Source organism: Podarcis tiliguerta (assembly GCF_965153285.1).
Source record: "Podarcis tiliguerta genome assembly, chromosome: 13".
In the NCBI taxonomy this organism is placed as follows: Eukaryota; Metazoa; Chordata; class Lepidosauria; order Squamata; family Lacertidae; genus Podarcis; species Podarcis tiliguerta.
In genome coordinates, this window is record NC_139546.1 from 2,746,803 (window position 1) to 2,765,000 (window position 18,198).

The 18,198-nt window shown below is 43.1% G+C and overlaps 1 protein-coding gene across 25 annotated transcripts in view; it reads left to right on the forward strand.

Annotated features, from left to right (window-relative positions):
• The window catches only part of LOC310661537 (poly(rC)-binding protein 3-like), a 246,593-nt gene that overhangs the window by 214,896 nt on the left and 13,499 nt on the right, over positions 1-18,198 (forward strand). For 18 of the 25 annotated variants that reach the window (XM_083407852.1, XM_083407851.1, XM_083407832.1 and 15 more), the window contains 7 exons: positions 696-827; positions 3,607-3,735; positions 4,509-4,652; positions 6,234-6,290; positions 6,765-6,840; positions 8,610-8,662; positions 11,377-11,546. In XM_083407852.1, coding sequence (XP_083263978.1) covers positions 696-827; positions 3,607-3,735; positions 4,509-4,652; positions 6,234-6,290; positions 6,765-6,840; positions 8,610-8,662; positions 11,377-11,546 — 761 coding nt within the window. Of the gene's footprint in view, positions 1-695; positions 828-3,606; positions 3,736-4,508; positions 4,653-6,233; positions 6,291-6,764; positions 6,841-8,609; positions 8,663-11,376; positions 11,547-12,775; positions 14,138-17,481 lie in introns of those variants that run through there. The other 7 variants (XM_083407840.1, XM_083407839.1, XM_083407846.1 and 4 more) reach the window with 5 other exon arrangements.

Below are 18,198 nucleotides of genomic sequence, written 5' to 3' on the forward strand. Positions count from 1 at the left end.
CAAACTCTGTGACATAAGGATAGGGAGTTCACTGGGTTGGGACTGCTCTCCAGTCACCAAGTGTTGGTGGCTAGCTGTGGAACCCCATCATTGTCCAGAGCACTTAAATGTGCTTGTCACATCACGGATCCCTTTGACAGGATACCCTATTTCTGGAGGCCAATTCAGTAGGGATAAAGTCAAGATTAATGGAGTGGGTGGGGAGGTTGATCTGATGAAGAAGAGCTGGGTGTCAGGGGCCAGCGCAGGCTGCTTAAATCCCCTGGGAGCAGACCTGAGGGAAGCCTGGTTGTTTCCCCAGGCCCACCCCCAAAGAGCCCTGCCCTCCATGCCAGTCCAATGTGGAGTGAGCTGTCCATGTGGTAAAGGGTAAAGGGACCCCTGGCCATTAGGTCCAATCGCGGATGATTCTTGGGTTGCGGCGCTCATCTTGCTTTATTGGCCAAGGGAGCCGCCGTACAGCTTCCCGGTCATGACTAAGCTGCTTCTGGCGAACCAGAGCAGCGCACGGAAACGCCGTTTACCTTCCCGCTGGAGCTGTACCTATTTATCTACTTCGTGCTTATATATGCATATATGCAGTGAAATCACACTTCTTCGTATTTATTCTTTCTCTAAGTACTTCAACTGTTCCTCTCAAGGGTCCAGCGGACTAATAAATCCTTGCCTAATTCTTCTTGACATTGTCATTTCAGGATATCAATGCTTCGATGACAAACAGCACGGTAACAAGCAAGCCTCCTGTAACGCTGCGACTTGTAGTTCCTGCAAGCCAATGTGGATCCCTTATAGGCAAAGGAGGGTCCAAAATCAAAGAAATCAGGGAGGTAGGCAGCAATCCAGAGTATTGATTGTTTTCTTTAGCACAGTGGGTTTCAAAGTTTCTGCTGTCAGAGAAATCCTGCCTGCAGTCTCTCCTCTGTTGAGGGATGCTGCACATGCATCATGGAACACCTGTGCCTTGATTTGGGGCTGTATTATACGATGCATACTCAGTCAGTGGTCAGACTTGCCAGGCTTCACCATTGCCCCCTACAAACAGAGCCTGTGTCCTAAAACATACCTCTCGTGAGTTTGTAAGTGATATATGTCAGGGAATCAGGTTCCCCTGGAGCAGAATTTCACCCCATGCCTTGCAGAGCCGGGCTGGCACTGCTGACGGGCCCTGTGCCCCTTGGCAACATCTGAAGGCCCTGATCCACTAGGCGCTGGGGTGGATTGCACCTTGCAGAGTCAGGCCCAGGCTGCCACCGGGCCCAGCACTGGGGGCAGCAACAAGCAGATCTGGCTCGCCCAGCCCTACCCATTGCCACCCCACCACCACACTTAGCCTGACCTGGGGGCTCTGGATTGCCGGCTCTAAAACGGGAGGCTCAGCGATTGCCCTCTGCTACTGGAAACAAACCAGGACTGCTTCAAGAAAAAGGAGCGTTAGGCCCCGGTGAGCCCCTGTCCCCTTCCTGCTTGTGATTGGCAAGTAGTTAGCCAGCCAATCAGGATTTTGAAAAAAATATGTTTTTTCCCTTCACTTCTCACTTTCCAATGTGCCCCCCCCCCATTTACACATTTTTCACCTGTGGCCCCCTTGGAATATTCCGGGGGGGGGGCATATGGCCCCTGGTTGGGAGACACTGCTTTAATCCATGTCCCAATTAATCAAAATCTTAGCATTTTTCATTCTCAAAATCTATAAAACCTATAACAATATTCAATAGCGCTGGGGACAATACGTAGCCTTATGGCACTCTGCAGCATAACAGCCAAGAGACCAAAAGGCAGACGGCCAGTGCTACTCTTGGGAAATGCACCCATGAGGAGGAGTGAAAGCCCCCTAACATAGTGCCCCCAACCCTCAGCAAGGAGGCGAATCCAAGACGATGTTATGGCCAATGGTTGCAAGATAAGATGAAGCAGAAGTAGTGGTTGCATCCCCCCGTCTCTCTCTTGATAAAGCAACCAAGGCTGGTCCTGTCCCATAGCCAGGCATAAACTCAGATCGGAATGGATTTAGATGATCAGCCTCCAAAAAGCGTTGCATGTTTCCATGTGTGTCTGTCTGTGTTAACTCTGTTATTGTGTGAGCATTCCTCAACCACTTTTAGATGCCTGGCCTCCAGCCCACCAGCTGCCACTGCAGGTTATATAATGACAATGATTCTCTTTCCATGTCTTCTTCTTGCATTTGATAATTATCTAGTCTGAAGAGGCAGAAGGAGATCACTAGCTCATTACATGACTGGGCTACTCACAGCTGGTTGTAGGCAGATACTGAGCAGCCACCAGTAGTATTCTTTCACCATTATGAAATACTCCAAATATCATACAAAACATACAATAAAAGGCAGATATTGAATAATAAAGAATCACTCAGCGAGGAATTGTGTTCATTTTCAAGACTGGGTTTTTTCAGGCACCACCAATTGTTTTTAATTGGTACTTTAATGATTTGTAAAAATATTAGTTTTAATTACTCTTCCAACTAACTACAAAAATGGAGGCTGCAATAAATCATCAAAAAGAAAAGATTAAAGATTCAAGGAGAACCATGCAGCTTTTGTAGTAATGAAATACTCTAGTGCTTAAGGATTTGTCCAATGAAATTGTTTCCTGGTTTTAAATGACATTCAGTCAGCAGTGTTCCACTGAACCTGAGATACTTGGATGAGGGAGCCGTGGGTTTGACTCCTCAGTGAGCTCAGTGAGCGGCCTTGGGGAAGAGACTGTCCCTCAGCCTAACTTACCTTAGAAGGTAATTGTGAGAAAATAGGGAGATATTACCTTGAGATCATAGAATCATAGAATCATAGAGTTGGAAGAGACCACAAGGGCCATCGAGTCCAACCCCCTGCCAGGCAGGAAACACCATCAGAGCACTCCTGACATATGGTTGTCAAGCCTCTGCTTAAAGACCTCCAAAGAAGGAGACTCCACCACACTCCTTGGCAGCAAATTCCACTGTTGAACAGCTCTTACTGTCAGGAAGTTCTTCCTAATGTTTAGGTGGAATCTTATTTCTTGTAGTTTGGATCCATTGCTCCGTGTCCACTTCTCTGGAGCAGCAGAAAACAACCTTTCTCCCTCCTCTATGTGACATCCTTTTATATATTTGAACATGGCTATCATATCACCCCTTAACCTGCTTTAATCCATTTCCCAATTAATCCTTGAAGAAAGAGATCCTTGAAGAAAGAGTGGGATACAAATTCAGTATGTAGAAAAACCCAAACCATTTAAATTAATGCCAAAGAATTTCGACAAGGATCAGAAAGTGGTGGCAACAACAGCCAACTTGGAATTTTTCCATTGCTGCGAGGCTTTGGCGGGGGTGGCAGGGGGTGCACAGCAGGCACTTTGGACCGTCCCTGAAACTAGCCCCACTTTGACAGTCTGAACAACAGGGCAAAGTACAGCCAGGCAAAAGCTTGCAAGCTCCCTCCAGCCCTGCACCAGGAGGAGAAAGGCAGAGGAGAAAGCACAAGGCTGGGAGGAGGCCATTCCCTCCTCACTCGTCCCTCCTCCAGGGGTGAGTGAGATGTCAAAAATGTGCCAGTGAGCGAAAAGTTTGCGTGATGTGCATTTCTTGTAACACCTTTGTTTGTGTTTAAGTCTACAGGAGCCCAAGTGCAAGTTGCTGGCGATATGTTACCAAACTCCACAGAACGTGCGGTTACAATATCGGGCACTCCTGACGCCATTATTCAGTGTGTGAAGCAAATCTGCGTGGTGATGCTAGAGGTAGGATGCAGGTCTGTTAAAATGATGATCAAGAGCTTTTGTTGCAGGCTGTCTTTCAAATCTGAGTAACTGTGATTGAGGGATGCTCAGCTTATTTTCAGTCCGATGCTTGCTTTTCTTTCTGGGCAGCTTTGAGGGCCACGTGCTGATGGGTGGAGCAATGGATGTAGATTTCACCTTTGTACCATAGGCTAGTTTCTACATGCACTCACTCACTATTCTCTAGTCAGACATGTAAGAGGCATTATCAGAGTTCAAGGACAATAGACTTAGAAGCTGGGCCAGTATGGGACATGGCCTGGGGGAGAGCTCTGAGGGCTATACAGGGAACTCTGGAGGGTTGCCCTCTGCCATTAGGGCAATATAGCACATAAATCTCTTTGACAGCAGTTGTGGCTCCCAGTTTTCCTGGTTAGTCTTTCTTTTCTACTACCAAGTAGATACTGGCTGTATGTTACATCCCAGCAGTGGGGAACAGTATGTAACAAAAAACTTTTAACATCTATGTATGTGAATGCTACCCTACCATACCTGGCTGGAAACGTGGGGTGTTCAAAACGTAAAACTATACACCCACTATGGATACACTGTCCAGGGGTGCATCATTACTTTTCAAACACCCTGTACAATTCAGGCATTCACAACCAATCAGTCTTGTTTTGAGTCTTTCACTATCACATTTTGGGGATTCTCAGTACCATAACAATAATTTGCAAGCAACAAATTTGAATGCATGTTTACTTTCTCTTACTGCCTTATGTTTTCGTCCTCAGTCACCACCCAAAGGTGCCACCATTCCTTACCGCCCCAAACCTGCCTCTGCACCCATAATTTTTGCAGGGGGCCAGGTAAGAGCAGACACCATTTTGACTTCAGCCGGAAACCACACCGTCTTGGCCCAGCCTCAGCCAGCGCCTGTTAGTTTTCAACTTTTACTACTTTTCTGTCTGGTATAGTACTGCTTTTCTGATGTGATAGATGTAATTCTGTTGTTGCTGTCCCCAAAATCCTACCTGTGCCGCCCTTAACACCAGCATGCTCCCTGCCATGCCTCTGTTCCTACGACCCCTCCCCCCCCAACCAGGTTGGAAGCCATGTCTGGAACAGGTTAATTTGGGAGGGGAAGGCTGAGGGTATGTCAGATATGGAAGCATGCAGGACTGTGCATAAAATAACCCTTAGAGCAGACCACGAATCACATACTCGTATATTTGTATCACATATTAATAAAGTCCCAATCCAATATTTTTTAGTTATTCATATGTCTAGGGGATAGAATTCTGTTTTATAAACTTAAGAAATTGGCACTGTTCCAATATTAATGCAAAATATAGATGTGTTTGGCAATATCTCTGGATATACTATAAACTGGTTCAAATCAGAGTTGATGTTAATAGGAAATAACTTTTTAACTATTTAAACAATACCAATCTCTTATTTGCATAGACAACATTAAATATCTAGGCATATTAATACTACAAGACTTATATAAATAGTGCCATTAAACATCAACAAAATATATCATGAGGTATCAATAGGCATTGACAGATGGGAGTCATTGAACCTGACCCTGTGGGGGAAAGTCAGTGCTCTTAAAATAAATATAATACCTAGTCTAGTTTATATCTTAAGAAGAATTCCAATTCTCATACTGAGTAAATCTTTGTTTAGAAAATGCCTTTGGGGCTCTTCAGTTCCAAGAATATCTGTGTAAAAGATGCAAATACCGATAAAAGGAGGAGGATTTGGGATCCCAGATTTAGAATTGTGTCACCAGGTGGCGCTGTGGGTAAAACCTCAGCGCCTAGGACTTGCCAATCGAAAGCTCGGCGGTTCGAATCCCCGCGGCGGGGTGCGCTCCCGTTGTTCGGTCCCAGCGCCTGCCAACCTAGCAGTTCGAAAGCACCCCCGGGTGCAAGTAGATAAATAGGGACCGCTTACCAGCGGGAAGGTAAACGGCGTTCCGTGTGCTGCGCTGGCTCGCCAGATGCAGCTTGTCACGCTGGCCACGTGACCCGGAAGTGTCTGCGGACAGCGCTGGCTCCTGGCCTTTAGAGTGAGATGAGCACACAACCCTAGAGTCTGGCAAGACTGGCCCGTACGGGCAGGGGTACCTTTACCTTTACCTTTACCCAATTCTGGAGACCCATAACTGAAAACAACTGTCCAAATTGGGCTACTTCGGAATATTCCTATGTAACACCTTTAGAAACATGGGCAGCACTCCCTGCCACCCACTCCAGTTGCATTACAAACCACTTTTGAAACAAAAGGGACTTCCGAAAGCAGGTTTTGAGATAGGATATCCCACTCCACATGTCGAAGAATTGGGCAAGCCAAAGTTTCTGGATTGCAGGTCATGGGCCTTAAGCTTTGAATTTTTTATTCATAAATTGAAGACAAGCACACTCTCTTAAAACATAAAATAAAAAATTGAAGCACAAGCTATTCTGAAACATGACTGCTGAGAATCTTTAATCTGTCTTTGTCATTTGCAGGCATTCACAATTCAAGGGCAGTATGCCATCCCTCATCCAGACGTGAGTCCAACGCATGTAAATTGCTTTCCGTTTTCTATTTTCTCTTCTATTTGTTCTGGGCAGCATTACTTTCTGAGTATCTAAATGTCAAGGAAGCATCTATGAATGACCCTCCTTAGCAGTGAAACATTTAGTCAAATGCTAGGTTTCTCAGATAACTTTGTGCCAGCGTTGCTATAGAAAGTACAGTGGCCCAGATACAAATTAACCCCCACCCCATTTTATGCATGTTATATATTTTGGTTTTAAAATTGTAAATATTATACAGAACGGTAGTTAAAGATATTAACAGTAGCCATTTACATGTGATAACGGTAGCAATGTAATTTTAACTTACTTTTCTATTAGTAGACTAGAGTGAATGATTTAAAACTTTTTTATTATTTAATTTTAATTAATCCAGTTTTGAAACGTGTTAAGATGGTTTTTTTCTACTCTGAAATAATTCCATTTGATTGGTTAGTTCTAATTTCCCATCCTGCCCTGCAGTTGACCAAGCTTCACCAGTTGGCTATGCAGCATCCCCCCTTTACTCCCCTTGGGCAGACCACCCCTGGTTTCCCTGGTACGTACCCATGACTCCCTGGGGATGTCCTTCTTCTTAACAGCTTTGTTTCCCGTGGGCCATTGCAGCATTTGCAGCACCGCTAAATGTCGCCAATGGCCAATGCTCCTTTTGTTTTTACTCATTAATCTCTGTCGGTTGTTCGCTTTCCCCTCCTGTGGCTCCCTGTATCAGATTTCCTTTGTCATCGCTAAACATTTTTGCTTTGTTCTGGGTTTTCATGTGCTTTACCTCAATTTTACCACCAACTTAAGAACTGGGGTTTCTTTTTTATCAGGCATCAAATGTTGTTATGAGCCACTAAGGATGTGCCATGTGCCTGAAGTTTTTGATGGTTAAAATTGCACGAAGGGAGCCTGCGTAAACCAGAAGTAAATATTGTGTGTTGTGGATCATTGATATATATTTTTGCAGATTCAAGTTCTTTCTGAATTTCTGTATTGATGAATTACCTGGAATACCTTCTTCTGCCTTGATGATTGAACAAAATGCCCTCTTCAGCCACAAATAAATTTTCTTAATGAAGGGTTGTTAAATAGTTGCTGAGCTTTTTTTGAGGGGGGGGGGACGTAACTCAAAGTTGTTGAGATTCTTTTAGGAAACTCAAAATTGTTTTGAGTTTTACCTCAGAATCCTGGACATTTTGCCAATTTTCTAAAATTCTGGACGTATGGCAACCTTATGTTAAATTTAGTGTATTGACTAGGTTTGAAATAATTAAATTTGTTTCAGTGGAATTATAGATTTACGTATTTTCAGAAGACAAGCTCTGCACACTGGCACATACTTTGAATGGCAATTAATAACATTTTTATCACATACATCAAAACTTTTGTGGGAAACTGAATTGAGTACACAGTGTTCAGTAAATCAGTTGACATGACATTTATATGTTATGAGAGAATTGGCTGAATTTAGACATAATAATCTAATTTAAATGGACAAATTTGTTGGGAAATAAAACACCTGTAAGCTGCTGAAACATTTGCTTACAAAAAATTAAAATGGATAAGGTAGAACTGACATGGATATATGGTGTATCTGATAAATAAACTTCTTTAAGAAGTACTGCACTCTTTTCCTTATTCTTTTCATTAACTCGCTGCTCCTGAATCTGTTCCTTGTACTATTGTGGACTGTGTAGATCTGTAATTTTGAGTGTTAACACATTAATTGCATTTCCTAAGCACTTCCCTTTTATCCATCCAAATTTAATCTAGCCTATTGCAACCTTAATGGTATTTCGTCCCTACTCCTTTAAAACACCCTTCTTTCCAACCCTCTGCAAATTGACTAATCCCCTATATAACATTATAGCTTGCCTAGTTTCTCCCCATATTTATGTATTTTTTCAGTTTTCATATGTATTTTTTGGCTTTAGATTCCCACTTTTTATTTTCTGGAAGTTTGAATTTGAGCCATCTATTTATTTTTTACAACCAAGTGTTGGATTTCTAACTTTATTGCTAATTGAAATCTACAGTTTTCTATTTTCCTTTAACAGCATCATATATATATGATGAATATATATATATACTCTTTTGTTATTTTGGTAGGAGCCAATGTCTTTTTAAATATTACATTCCAATTAGTACATAGCTCTAATATCTGCAGTTCTGGCTTTATTTTTTGTTGAGCTAGCTGCTCAATATTTTTCTTTGCTCCACTTTTTAAAACTAAAAAACTTATGAATGCCACAGTTTTTGCTTCTCCCTGTTTCAAAAGTACCCTTGTAATTCCCACCCCCCTCTTTTGTCCTTCAAATCTAGGATTGGATACCAGTACTCCAACCAGTTCCCATGAGCTCACTATTCCAAATGATGTAAGTACACTTAATTTCTCTTCTTCGTGAGATTTGTTTGTATCTCTTACCTATCATAGTTGATACAGCATAGTCACTCAGAGTGAACTGGGGAGTCCCTAGTTCAGATTTTAACTTAACCATGAATGCAGAGCCATCCGCCCAAGCCAGCCAAAGGAAATACACTTACAGTTTTGCAAGGCAGTACCTCTCTGGATGAGGAACCATCAGCCGTAGTTTCCTTCTTTTGAGCTGGGTCTGGGAACTGGGGGCACTCTTTGCCGTGGTTCTGTTTCTGCTTGGATGGCAGATTCCAGAAGGTGGAGCTGGGGGATTGTTGTTCAACTTCCTGGGACTTGTGCTTTGGGGTTCCACAGAGTTCTGTTCTCTCTCTTACGTTTTTTAACCACTGCATGAAGGCACTGAGTCAGTTCATCTGGAGGTTTGGAGTGAGCTGGAGGACACACAACTCAAGTTCTCCTTTTTTATGCTGTTTTTGTGATATATAAATGACATGAGAAAACTTGGTATACTTGCTTGTATAACATGATTCTTGTTTATAAAACCCAAGAAAGAAAAGAAAAAAAAGAAAAGTTCTCTTTTTTATCAAATTCAGGTGAGTCAGTGAGACTAGATGTAACCCAATAAACCAAAGCTTAATCCAGACAAGGTAGAGGTACTGTTAATAGGAGGTTTGTCTGCTCAGGTGTGTGATGTTCAGCTTGTTCAGGGTGAGTGGGTGCATGTTCCCCTAAACCGTGCATAAGTCTGTGGGTACTCCTTGATCTGCTTTCGTCACCGAAGACTCTGATTGCCTCTCCATCCCAGGCCACCCTTTACCAGGGGTGACCCAGTAACAAAACCTGTGTTGGGCTGGTGCGTCATGAAAAATACCATCTATTCCATCCAATTTCCATGTGTTTAAGGACAAATTGGAATATATCCTTTAAAATCCACACAGAATTTTTAGAGATCAACTTAAGAAGAGAAAACACTTTGGAGGTGATAGTTGTGAGTGCTTATGAAGTGGTCTGAGATATGAAAGTACTGTCAGACCAGACCAACTGTAAACCTTGAAGTGTTTACAATTAAGGTAGGTCAGGACATAGAAGTTAGGTGTGAAATGAGTTACAGTGGAGAAAAAGGAGGATAATTTGAGAGGCATGCAGGGGAGGAGGAAATATCTCTGAGGGACACAGTGGTTGTTTTCTAATGGGCAGCTTTTAATGCGCAAAAGAGCCTTCAGGGGAAAGTGTGGGAGATTAGGGAGGCTAGTGCGTTCTTTATCAACTACATTTCCTCTTTTTCTATTGCAGCCTTTAAGACTAGATTAGTCAATTCTTGAAAACTTGCAGCCTGGGTGGCTCCTGCGCCTTTTACAATGTGCATAAATCAGCTGGAGTGAGAGTAGGGCATGGGGGGCCAATGTGAGCTCCCCACTAATGTCACCCTATGACCCAGGCAGATCAGCAGCAATGACCAGTAAACACTGGCAACCCCATTAAAGATGTAGGAACCTGGTTAGGAAAAAAGTTGGCAACCTTTATTGCTAACCTTATTTTGCATAAGTTAACCACTTAATAGCATTTTCATTTGAATTGTTGTCTTTATTTATATAGAGCTATTAGGGGTGTTAGGGAAGGGGTAGTACCTCTGGTGGGGGACATGTCATGTTCCTTCTTGGGTAGTTTGCCCACCTTTGGTCCCCACCCTGTACTCAGCTGTCACCTGTGGCTCCTAAAAGCTGTCAGCATGTGACAGCGGCCACAATCCCAGGAACAGCTTTGACTGGCCAGCTAAGCCAGGTAAGGGGAGTCGATGGGTCTCAAACCCTTGGTGAGCTAGGGACTTCCGCTGCATGCAAAGACAGGCTCTGGCGGATTGAACAGACGAGACCAAGAGTGGATCCAACAGTCAAGAAGGCAGTTTCTGTAGGTGCTGAAGGGGAAATGAGGGGCAGGTGGGGCTCGTCCACCTGGGAAGGTAGCCCATCTAGGAGAAAGAAAACTTTGGTCCTAAACCTTCAGGAGAAGAAAAGTCTAAAGAGTAAACCTTACACAAATCTGGAGTGGAGACCTTAAGATTGTTAGATGGCGCCACCTCCTTCTGCCTACCCCTGCAGCCAAGCTGGTGTCAAGCATACTGCTCTACTTTCCTTGCTGACCACATCAGCAAGGCCAAGAGGAGGGTCTTGTTGTCTGGGTAGCCTGCAACCTCCATACACACTTTGGTGCTACCACAGTGGTTGAAAACTTCACCCCGGTAGGCACACTCCATTGTCTCTCGAGAAAATTGATGCCAGCAACAATTGATGTACAAGATGCTTTGAGAAGTATCTTACACGTGCCATCCTGCTGTGTCCTAGTCAGTGAAAAAGTTGAAGAAGCTAAAATACAATAGCTTGAAAATCAATCCCTGCAGACTTAAAGCTATTTTGTTCAGTTTTTAGATATCTATGCCCCTTGACAAAGACAAGTGAATCCAGATCTGACCCAAGATATTTTGGTGCTTGGGGTGGAAAATGGCTACATAGTAGAAAAATAGTAGAAAAATATAATTTCTAGTGAAATTAACCACTGTCTGCCCTTTAGTGGTACTTGGCTCTGCTGCCTAAGGTCATCTTATCGTAGGTTTAGTTGCTTGGATTGCAGCTTGGATGATAACCCCCATTTGCTGTGAGAAGATTTTTTTTGCTTCCATCTCTTGCCCTAAACTCTGTTTTTGTCCTATTTTAGCTAATAGGTTGCATCATTGGCAGACAAGGCAGTAAGATAAATGAAATCAGGCAAATGTCAGGAGCGCAGATCAAGATTGCAAATGCCACAGAAGGCTCAGCAGAACGACAAGTAACAATCACAGGATCACCTGCAAACATCAGCCTAGCACAGTACCTCATTAATGCAAGGTAAGTTCGTTTTGTAAGCAAGGTTCTTCTTGAAGTCCACTGTGCTTCCTAGTAGCTGGGTGCAGCTGCCCTGGTTCAGTCCTGTACCACCAAAACAACTGTAACCATGTGGATTAGTAAATTAGCCCAAACTAGCCTTTTTAGTAACATTACCTGATTATTATTATTTTTTATAAAAAAGGATATTTATGCCTATCTGTGTAACTACAACCAGTCTTGTTCTAATGCTTGGAAGACAATGTCTTTTGCAAAACAGGCTGCTTCCTGTGCTGATTGATTCTGCTGTCCAAAATAGAAACAGTCATTAATCAGAAAGCAAAGCTGATATAATTTGCTAGCTAGAAGTTGCTTCAATTGTATAATATTAAACATATATTTGATTTCAAAGAGGGGTTGGATTTAAAAGAGGAAAATGGCACATGGCATGGAGCCCTACCCCTGACTCCGGGTTGGAGTATCTGCTTCCCATTGGCATTCTAATTTTGCAAAAATTCTTGATTTGATTCTCAGCTCGTACTTCTGAGCACTGGAAGAAAATATACTGAATATTATACTGTCCAACTCTACTACTAAATCATGTCAGCAGAGAGAATTAAAATATGTACCGTTTTTCTAAAATATCCTTTCTCACGTCAAGCTACCATCTCAGAAATACGCTGTTGTATGTATTCACTCAGAAGATTAAGCATTTCTCACATCAGACAAACCTCTCTTTCATCTTTTGCATACACAATTCAAAGCATCACTGAGGACACACAGTATTTTGGGGGGGGGTACCTAATATTTTTTAGGGTGTATGTATGTGCCCTATGATTCCTTTCAAAATTGTCTCTTGATTTGTGCATCGCTCAGAGTGGACTCTTGATTTGCGCAGCCCACTCAAAGTGCTGTTCTGGCAACACTATCAATCATTTAGTAAGAGATCCTGGGGGCCCCTTCTGGATCTTTTTGGGCAGCCAAATATTTGTCTGTCAGTTCTGTGGGCCACCCATAGACCTGACAGTAAATGGAACAATCTGCATAGGCTTACTTTTATGGCAAAAGTATGTGTACTCTTCTGCCAGGTTCAAAAATCAAAGCAAAACTAGAAGTCAGATAAATGTGCTTGTCAGTTTCCAAATTCAAAAACGTTTTCCAGTATTGCAGTCAGCCGTCTATATAATGAATATAAATCAGTACCTTAAGCCCTGTGATCCAATAAACATGTGTTCCCTCCTTTAACCCTTAAGGATATGTTCTTCTCTTGGTGTTCAGGGATTCCCCACACATCGAGATGAGAATAGACCCCTTCATTTTTAGTTGTACAAACACCACATGGCATGCATCTGGAGCTCTGAAGATAACAATTTAAGATCTTCTGGACAGCTAAAGCATGCAAATAAAATAAAACACCTATTAATGGAGTTGCAGCTTGCTGCTCACCAGATAATGTTTATTCTAGTGAACAAACCCTCACCTGATTCACTTAGAAAATCTTGTGAACTCTCATGGTTCTTTTGATGTTGTCATGGAATGGAATTTAAGAGATCATTTAACGCCCTTTGGCAAAGAAGACAACTGCTCAGCAACCCTACACTACGGATACTGTAGAACCAGAAGGTGGTTTCTTTTGTTGAATTTCTAGGTGGGCTTTGTAACAGTCACCTTCTGTTTTTAAACATGTATCTTATGTACATATTACTTATGTGGCAAATGTATCTTCATAAAATGGCTATGATTTATAAATAAAGAGTCTTGAGAGAATATGTAAGTAAAATACATTCTGAATTTACAGAGGCAAAAGAATGGGGTCTTTCCAATTTGGCACCTTGAAAGTGGCACCGAGCATATTTTTTGCTCATGGAGAAAATGTTGGGAGCAAGTGGTTGGGAGTTTGGAAGCGCTCTGTAATCAAAAGAGTCATGCCAGTTGCAAGCCCTATATTGGGAGTCTCAACAGACTGCATGAGCTGTGAATATTACTGTAGTGATTTGTAGTGGCTTCACTATGGGAAGGTGAGAAGCTTAAAAGCAGCCACACTGAAGACTGGCGTATAAAGCATTCAGTTATTATCAGATAAAACCTAAAAACACACATCTCAGCTTGACAGCTAATTTTTAACACAGCTTATTTTGAATTGAGCAGGGTCTGATGGTCAAGCAATGTTAATCTGACCTACTAAACTACTCCAGTGCAAGCTGAAGCAAAGGCTAAGAGCTATTTAACTCTTGCCTTCCCTTTGGCAGACTCTTCCCTTTTTATGTACCATAAAATCCAGAGTCTGAGTCCAAGGACTTTTTAATGTAAAGAGTTCCTTGGTTGTGTCTGAAGGTCATCAAGCAAAGCAAAGGATGGACTCTCAGAAATATTCTGTTATTCACACTGAGACTGGTGGCAAAGAGCCATTTGCTATGATTCTATGATTCTACAATGTATCTGAAATGCTTGGGATTGTGAATGATGCTGGGGACCTGATAGGAAGTTGTTAGGGGCCAGACTGAGTCTCTAGGACCTGTGTTTACGTTCCTTATGTTTTCTGTAACATTTAAACGAAACAAAATGATAAATGCAGCTCACAGCCATGTGAAATAACATGTTCCAGTGTATTGCCAGCTTCTCCTTCACTGTTTTTTTCTTCATTCTACATCTCCTTTCTCATTGGCATCTCTGACAACTCTGGGAGTTGTCTGCCTCCATAGCATAGAATGCAACTTGTCCATGGCTTGATGTCATCCCACTAAGCATTTGGCCACCAGCACCAACCAGTGCACAGAAAGACACAGCATTATAGACAGCACATTTCATTAGGGTGCGCACCCAGGGAATTTCATTCATTCATTTATTTAAATGAAGAAAATGGAGAGGGGAGAATGACAAGGAGATCAAAGAAGAGATATAGAGACAAAATGCTAATCAAACAACTACGACAAGTGTGGGCAAGAAGCCAAAAGAGGAGATTTTTCCTTCCGATAAAAATACCTGTGCCAGATCTGGAGGGCCGGGGACAGGATGACCCCTCCCCTTTTTACTTGCTTGCCACAAAAGCAGCCCCTCACTCTATAGAGCTCTCTCCACAAAAGGTGGCAACCGGAGCTCAGACAGAGACAGGTGCCGGCAGAAGGAAAAGGCTGGAGTGGCTCAGCACCTTTTGTCTGCAAAGGAGGGAGTCCCTCTTCCTCCCTTACTGCCTGCACTGGAGCCAATCACCCACCACGGCTTCCAGAGACAGTCGCAGGCAGAAGCTGCAGATCCATTCCAGTCTTTTTATTCTGCCTGTGTTCCTCTCTTTCTGCTTACCTTGATCCCTGCTTTTAAAAAAATATCCATCTAGCTATCTATCTAGGTGTGCTTGGGCACATCCTGCACACCCACTGCACGCATAAGGACATGAGGACATTAGGTACCTTCTACATGTCACAGAGAACAAAACAGAAACTCAAGGATTTCCATTTTTGGGCAGCTACCCTGAGCTCAGTGCTGTGTAGGCATGTGTGTGTGTGTGTGTAAGCCTATTCACACATATCCACACACACAATCAGGATATTTATTTATCTATTTATTTTTATCCACACACACAATCAGGATATTTATTTATCCGTTTATTTTTCACATTAAGTATTTTCAGACAGGAAATTGTTGCTTTTGGTTGAAAACATAATATCATTCATAAACATGTCAACACCATAACTTGCAACTTTTATCCTGTGCAAATTTATTCAGAAGTAAGTTCAATGGGACATACTTCCAATGACATTTACTTGTTTTTGGATCATCTTTCAGAACATAGCCTTCACAAGGCAACTTCCATTAAAAAAAATATTACCGTATTTTGCGCACCATAGGACGCACCGGCCCATAGGACGCACCTAGTTTTTTGGGGGGGGAATAAAGAAAAAAAATGTTATTTTCCCCCCAGGTGTGGGGCTGGAAGAACCAGGTCCGGGAACAGCTGGAAGGTGCGCTCCGCCTCCCCGCTGTCCCCCGAGTTTGTGGGGCTGGCAATGGGGAGAAGTGCGCTGAGCCCGGGACTGGAGGCAGCTCTGCGCTGCCATCGAGAGCCAGGCGGGACTTCGCGCCCGGCTCCCGATGACCGCGCAGAGCTGCGCTGAGCCAGGGACTGCAGGCAGCTCTGCGCAACCCTCAGAGCCGGTCTCCCGAGGGTTGCGCAGAGCTTTCTGAAGCCTGCATTCACCCCATAGGACGCACACACATTTCCCCTTCATTTTTGGAGGGGGAAAAGTGCGTCCTATAGGGCGAAAAATATGGTATATAATAAAAGGTGCCATTAAAGTAATATGCCTAGATTTATATCCTTGAGCCTTTGGCTTCTGGGAGGTCTTGGAGCTTCAGTCTCAGAGAAGGAGATCCAGTGTTGGATTGTCCCTTCCTGCCACCACAGCAGCATCCACAGTTCTGGACAGAATCAGTACCAGAGCTCTGACACCAGAAGGGCTAAAAAGGGGCTGTGGGGCATAGCCTTCCCTATCTCCCCAAACCAGGGGATGCAAATGGTTTTTAAAAATAGAGATTTAGGGACAGAGAAGGGCAAGAGTGTTCCTCCCACATCCTGCCAGCTCAGCACGATGCAAGAGGAGGACAAATCTCTGTTCTGCCCTAGGCTAAGGCTGCAATCCTAAGGTGGGAGAGAGAGAAGCAAAGGCGGCTGAGCCACCTTATCCAGTGCCCTCCTGGGCTCTTGCCAGCAGGGTGGAAGTGCAGGAAGGGAGAAAGGAGTGCTCTTCGGTTCCTCTGTCCCTTTTCCTCTGTTTTCTTTCTTTCACAATTTCCCTTCCATTGCAAATAAGGGAAGGAAAATTAACTACCTGCTGGCACATATTTCTCCCTGGTCTGAGGACTTGTTGGGGGGCTGCGAAGGCTGTGGGTCCTCCAGAGTCAGGCCTTCCTCCAGCCCCACACCTTCTGAGTTCGAATCTCCCTCTCCATCCTTTCACCCTTCAGTGGCGTCCCAAGGAGCAAAAGATTGCAGGGTCAAAGGAAGACAAGTATTTTCTAATATGAAAAACTGGCAGATTCTGTGCAAAGCAGGATATTGCATTCAACGTATTTCTTTCAGCCAGTGCACATTTTCTATGAAAAGAGGCTGTAAAATGTTGTGGCCTTTTTCATGCTTTCTTTGTCCCAGTTAAGATAAAAGAAGGGGGCTCTCCAGGTGTCCTTTGGACTCCAGCTCCCATCAGCCCTGTTGTCAGGGGCGATGGCAACAGTAGTCCAACATCCATTTGGAGACACAGGTGAGCCACCCCTGCGCTAAACCGGGGGCAGCGCCATGAGACCAGGCCACAGCAAATCTCAAGCTCCTGTGCTCCACTCATTCTCCTCCCTCATCCACTTCTTCTCATTGTATCGGTCATTTTACATTTTGTCTAAATACAGAAAAAATAGTTTTGTACAAATCACCTAGCGCATTGAAGCAGAATATCAAACCAGGTTCAGACTTTAAATGCCCTCCCCTTAAAGAAGAGGAGAGAGGAAAAGGGGGCTCATGCCGGGTCTGCATCAAGCTTTTCTGCTGCATTAATGCCCATGTCAAAGTTTATAAACCTTTCTGGCTAGAATCCATAGAAGTTCCTAAGACTGCATGTTTGCATGGAAGATATCCTAAACAAATAGTTTTTTAGACTAAGCTAGATCTCTGTTAATTCTCTGCTGCCAGGTTGCAGAGTGTGAGTACATCATATTGAGCTGCAACTGAAATGCAGCTGGATTTGAAAAACAGAGAAAATACTGCCTTTTTCCTTCTGAAGCAGGCACCATTCCCAGAGACATATTGATATGACACAAGGTCCTGTAAGGGACTAGGCATGCTCTGATTGATGGTGGGATAATGTACAATGAATTCCATTATCCCATCATACCCTGAGAGGGATTTGTCTGAATTTTCAAGGTCTTGCCTTGGATTTTACCAACCTAATCCAAATTCTAATTTGGTTTACAGAATATTTAATACAGGTGAGTGGTGATACATGAGAAGGAGTCTCCTGTCATTCTCTAATGGGCCACAGTTCTTTATATGTATTTGCTACTACAAATTAACACGGACATTCTTCTGGAATTCTTCAAATGCCGAGCTGAACATCTAGTTCACAGTGACTGTTCACAGTGACGGCAAACAAACTATGTTATATGGGACTGGAATAATACAAAAGCAGCAAATGTTGATTTTCCAAAATGTCAGCTGCATAGATCTATTTCAGAATAAATCCAAAATATAACTGTAAAGCCACAAATATGTATGTTAAAGCTATGCAAGCATTTTGTAAAATATCCCACATGATCATTACCTAACAAGATTATTCAGCCAAGTTTAGATCGGAAAGGGAGAAATGTCCCATTGTTTATCTTTCCTCAGCGAGTAATTCAACTAAATTCTCATATAGACAATTGTGGTGTAATCCCACTGACTGCTCTAACTAAAAGGAATGCAGTCGAATAAGTATTGTTTTTCAATAAGGCTGACTGAAAGTGTTCATGTCCATAGCTTCAATTTTGTAGCTGGAGTTGATTTCTATGAAACTCAGGGTCTTTACAAATGTTACCAAAAAAAGAACAGAAAAGTGGAGTCTCCCGCTCTTGGACCATAAATGCTGCTAGCGCTCACCTCTTTGTGAGAGGGAACAGTTCTAACACTTCCCAAGTGTTTACTCCTCTGGGG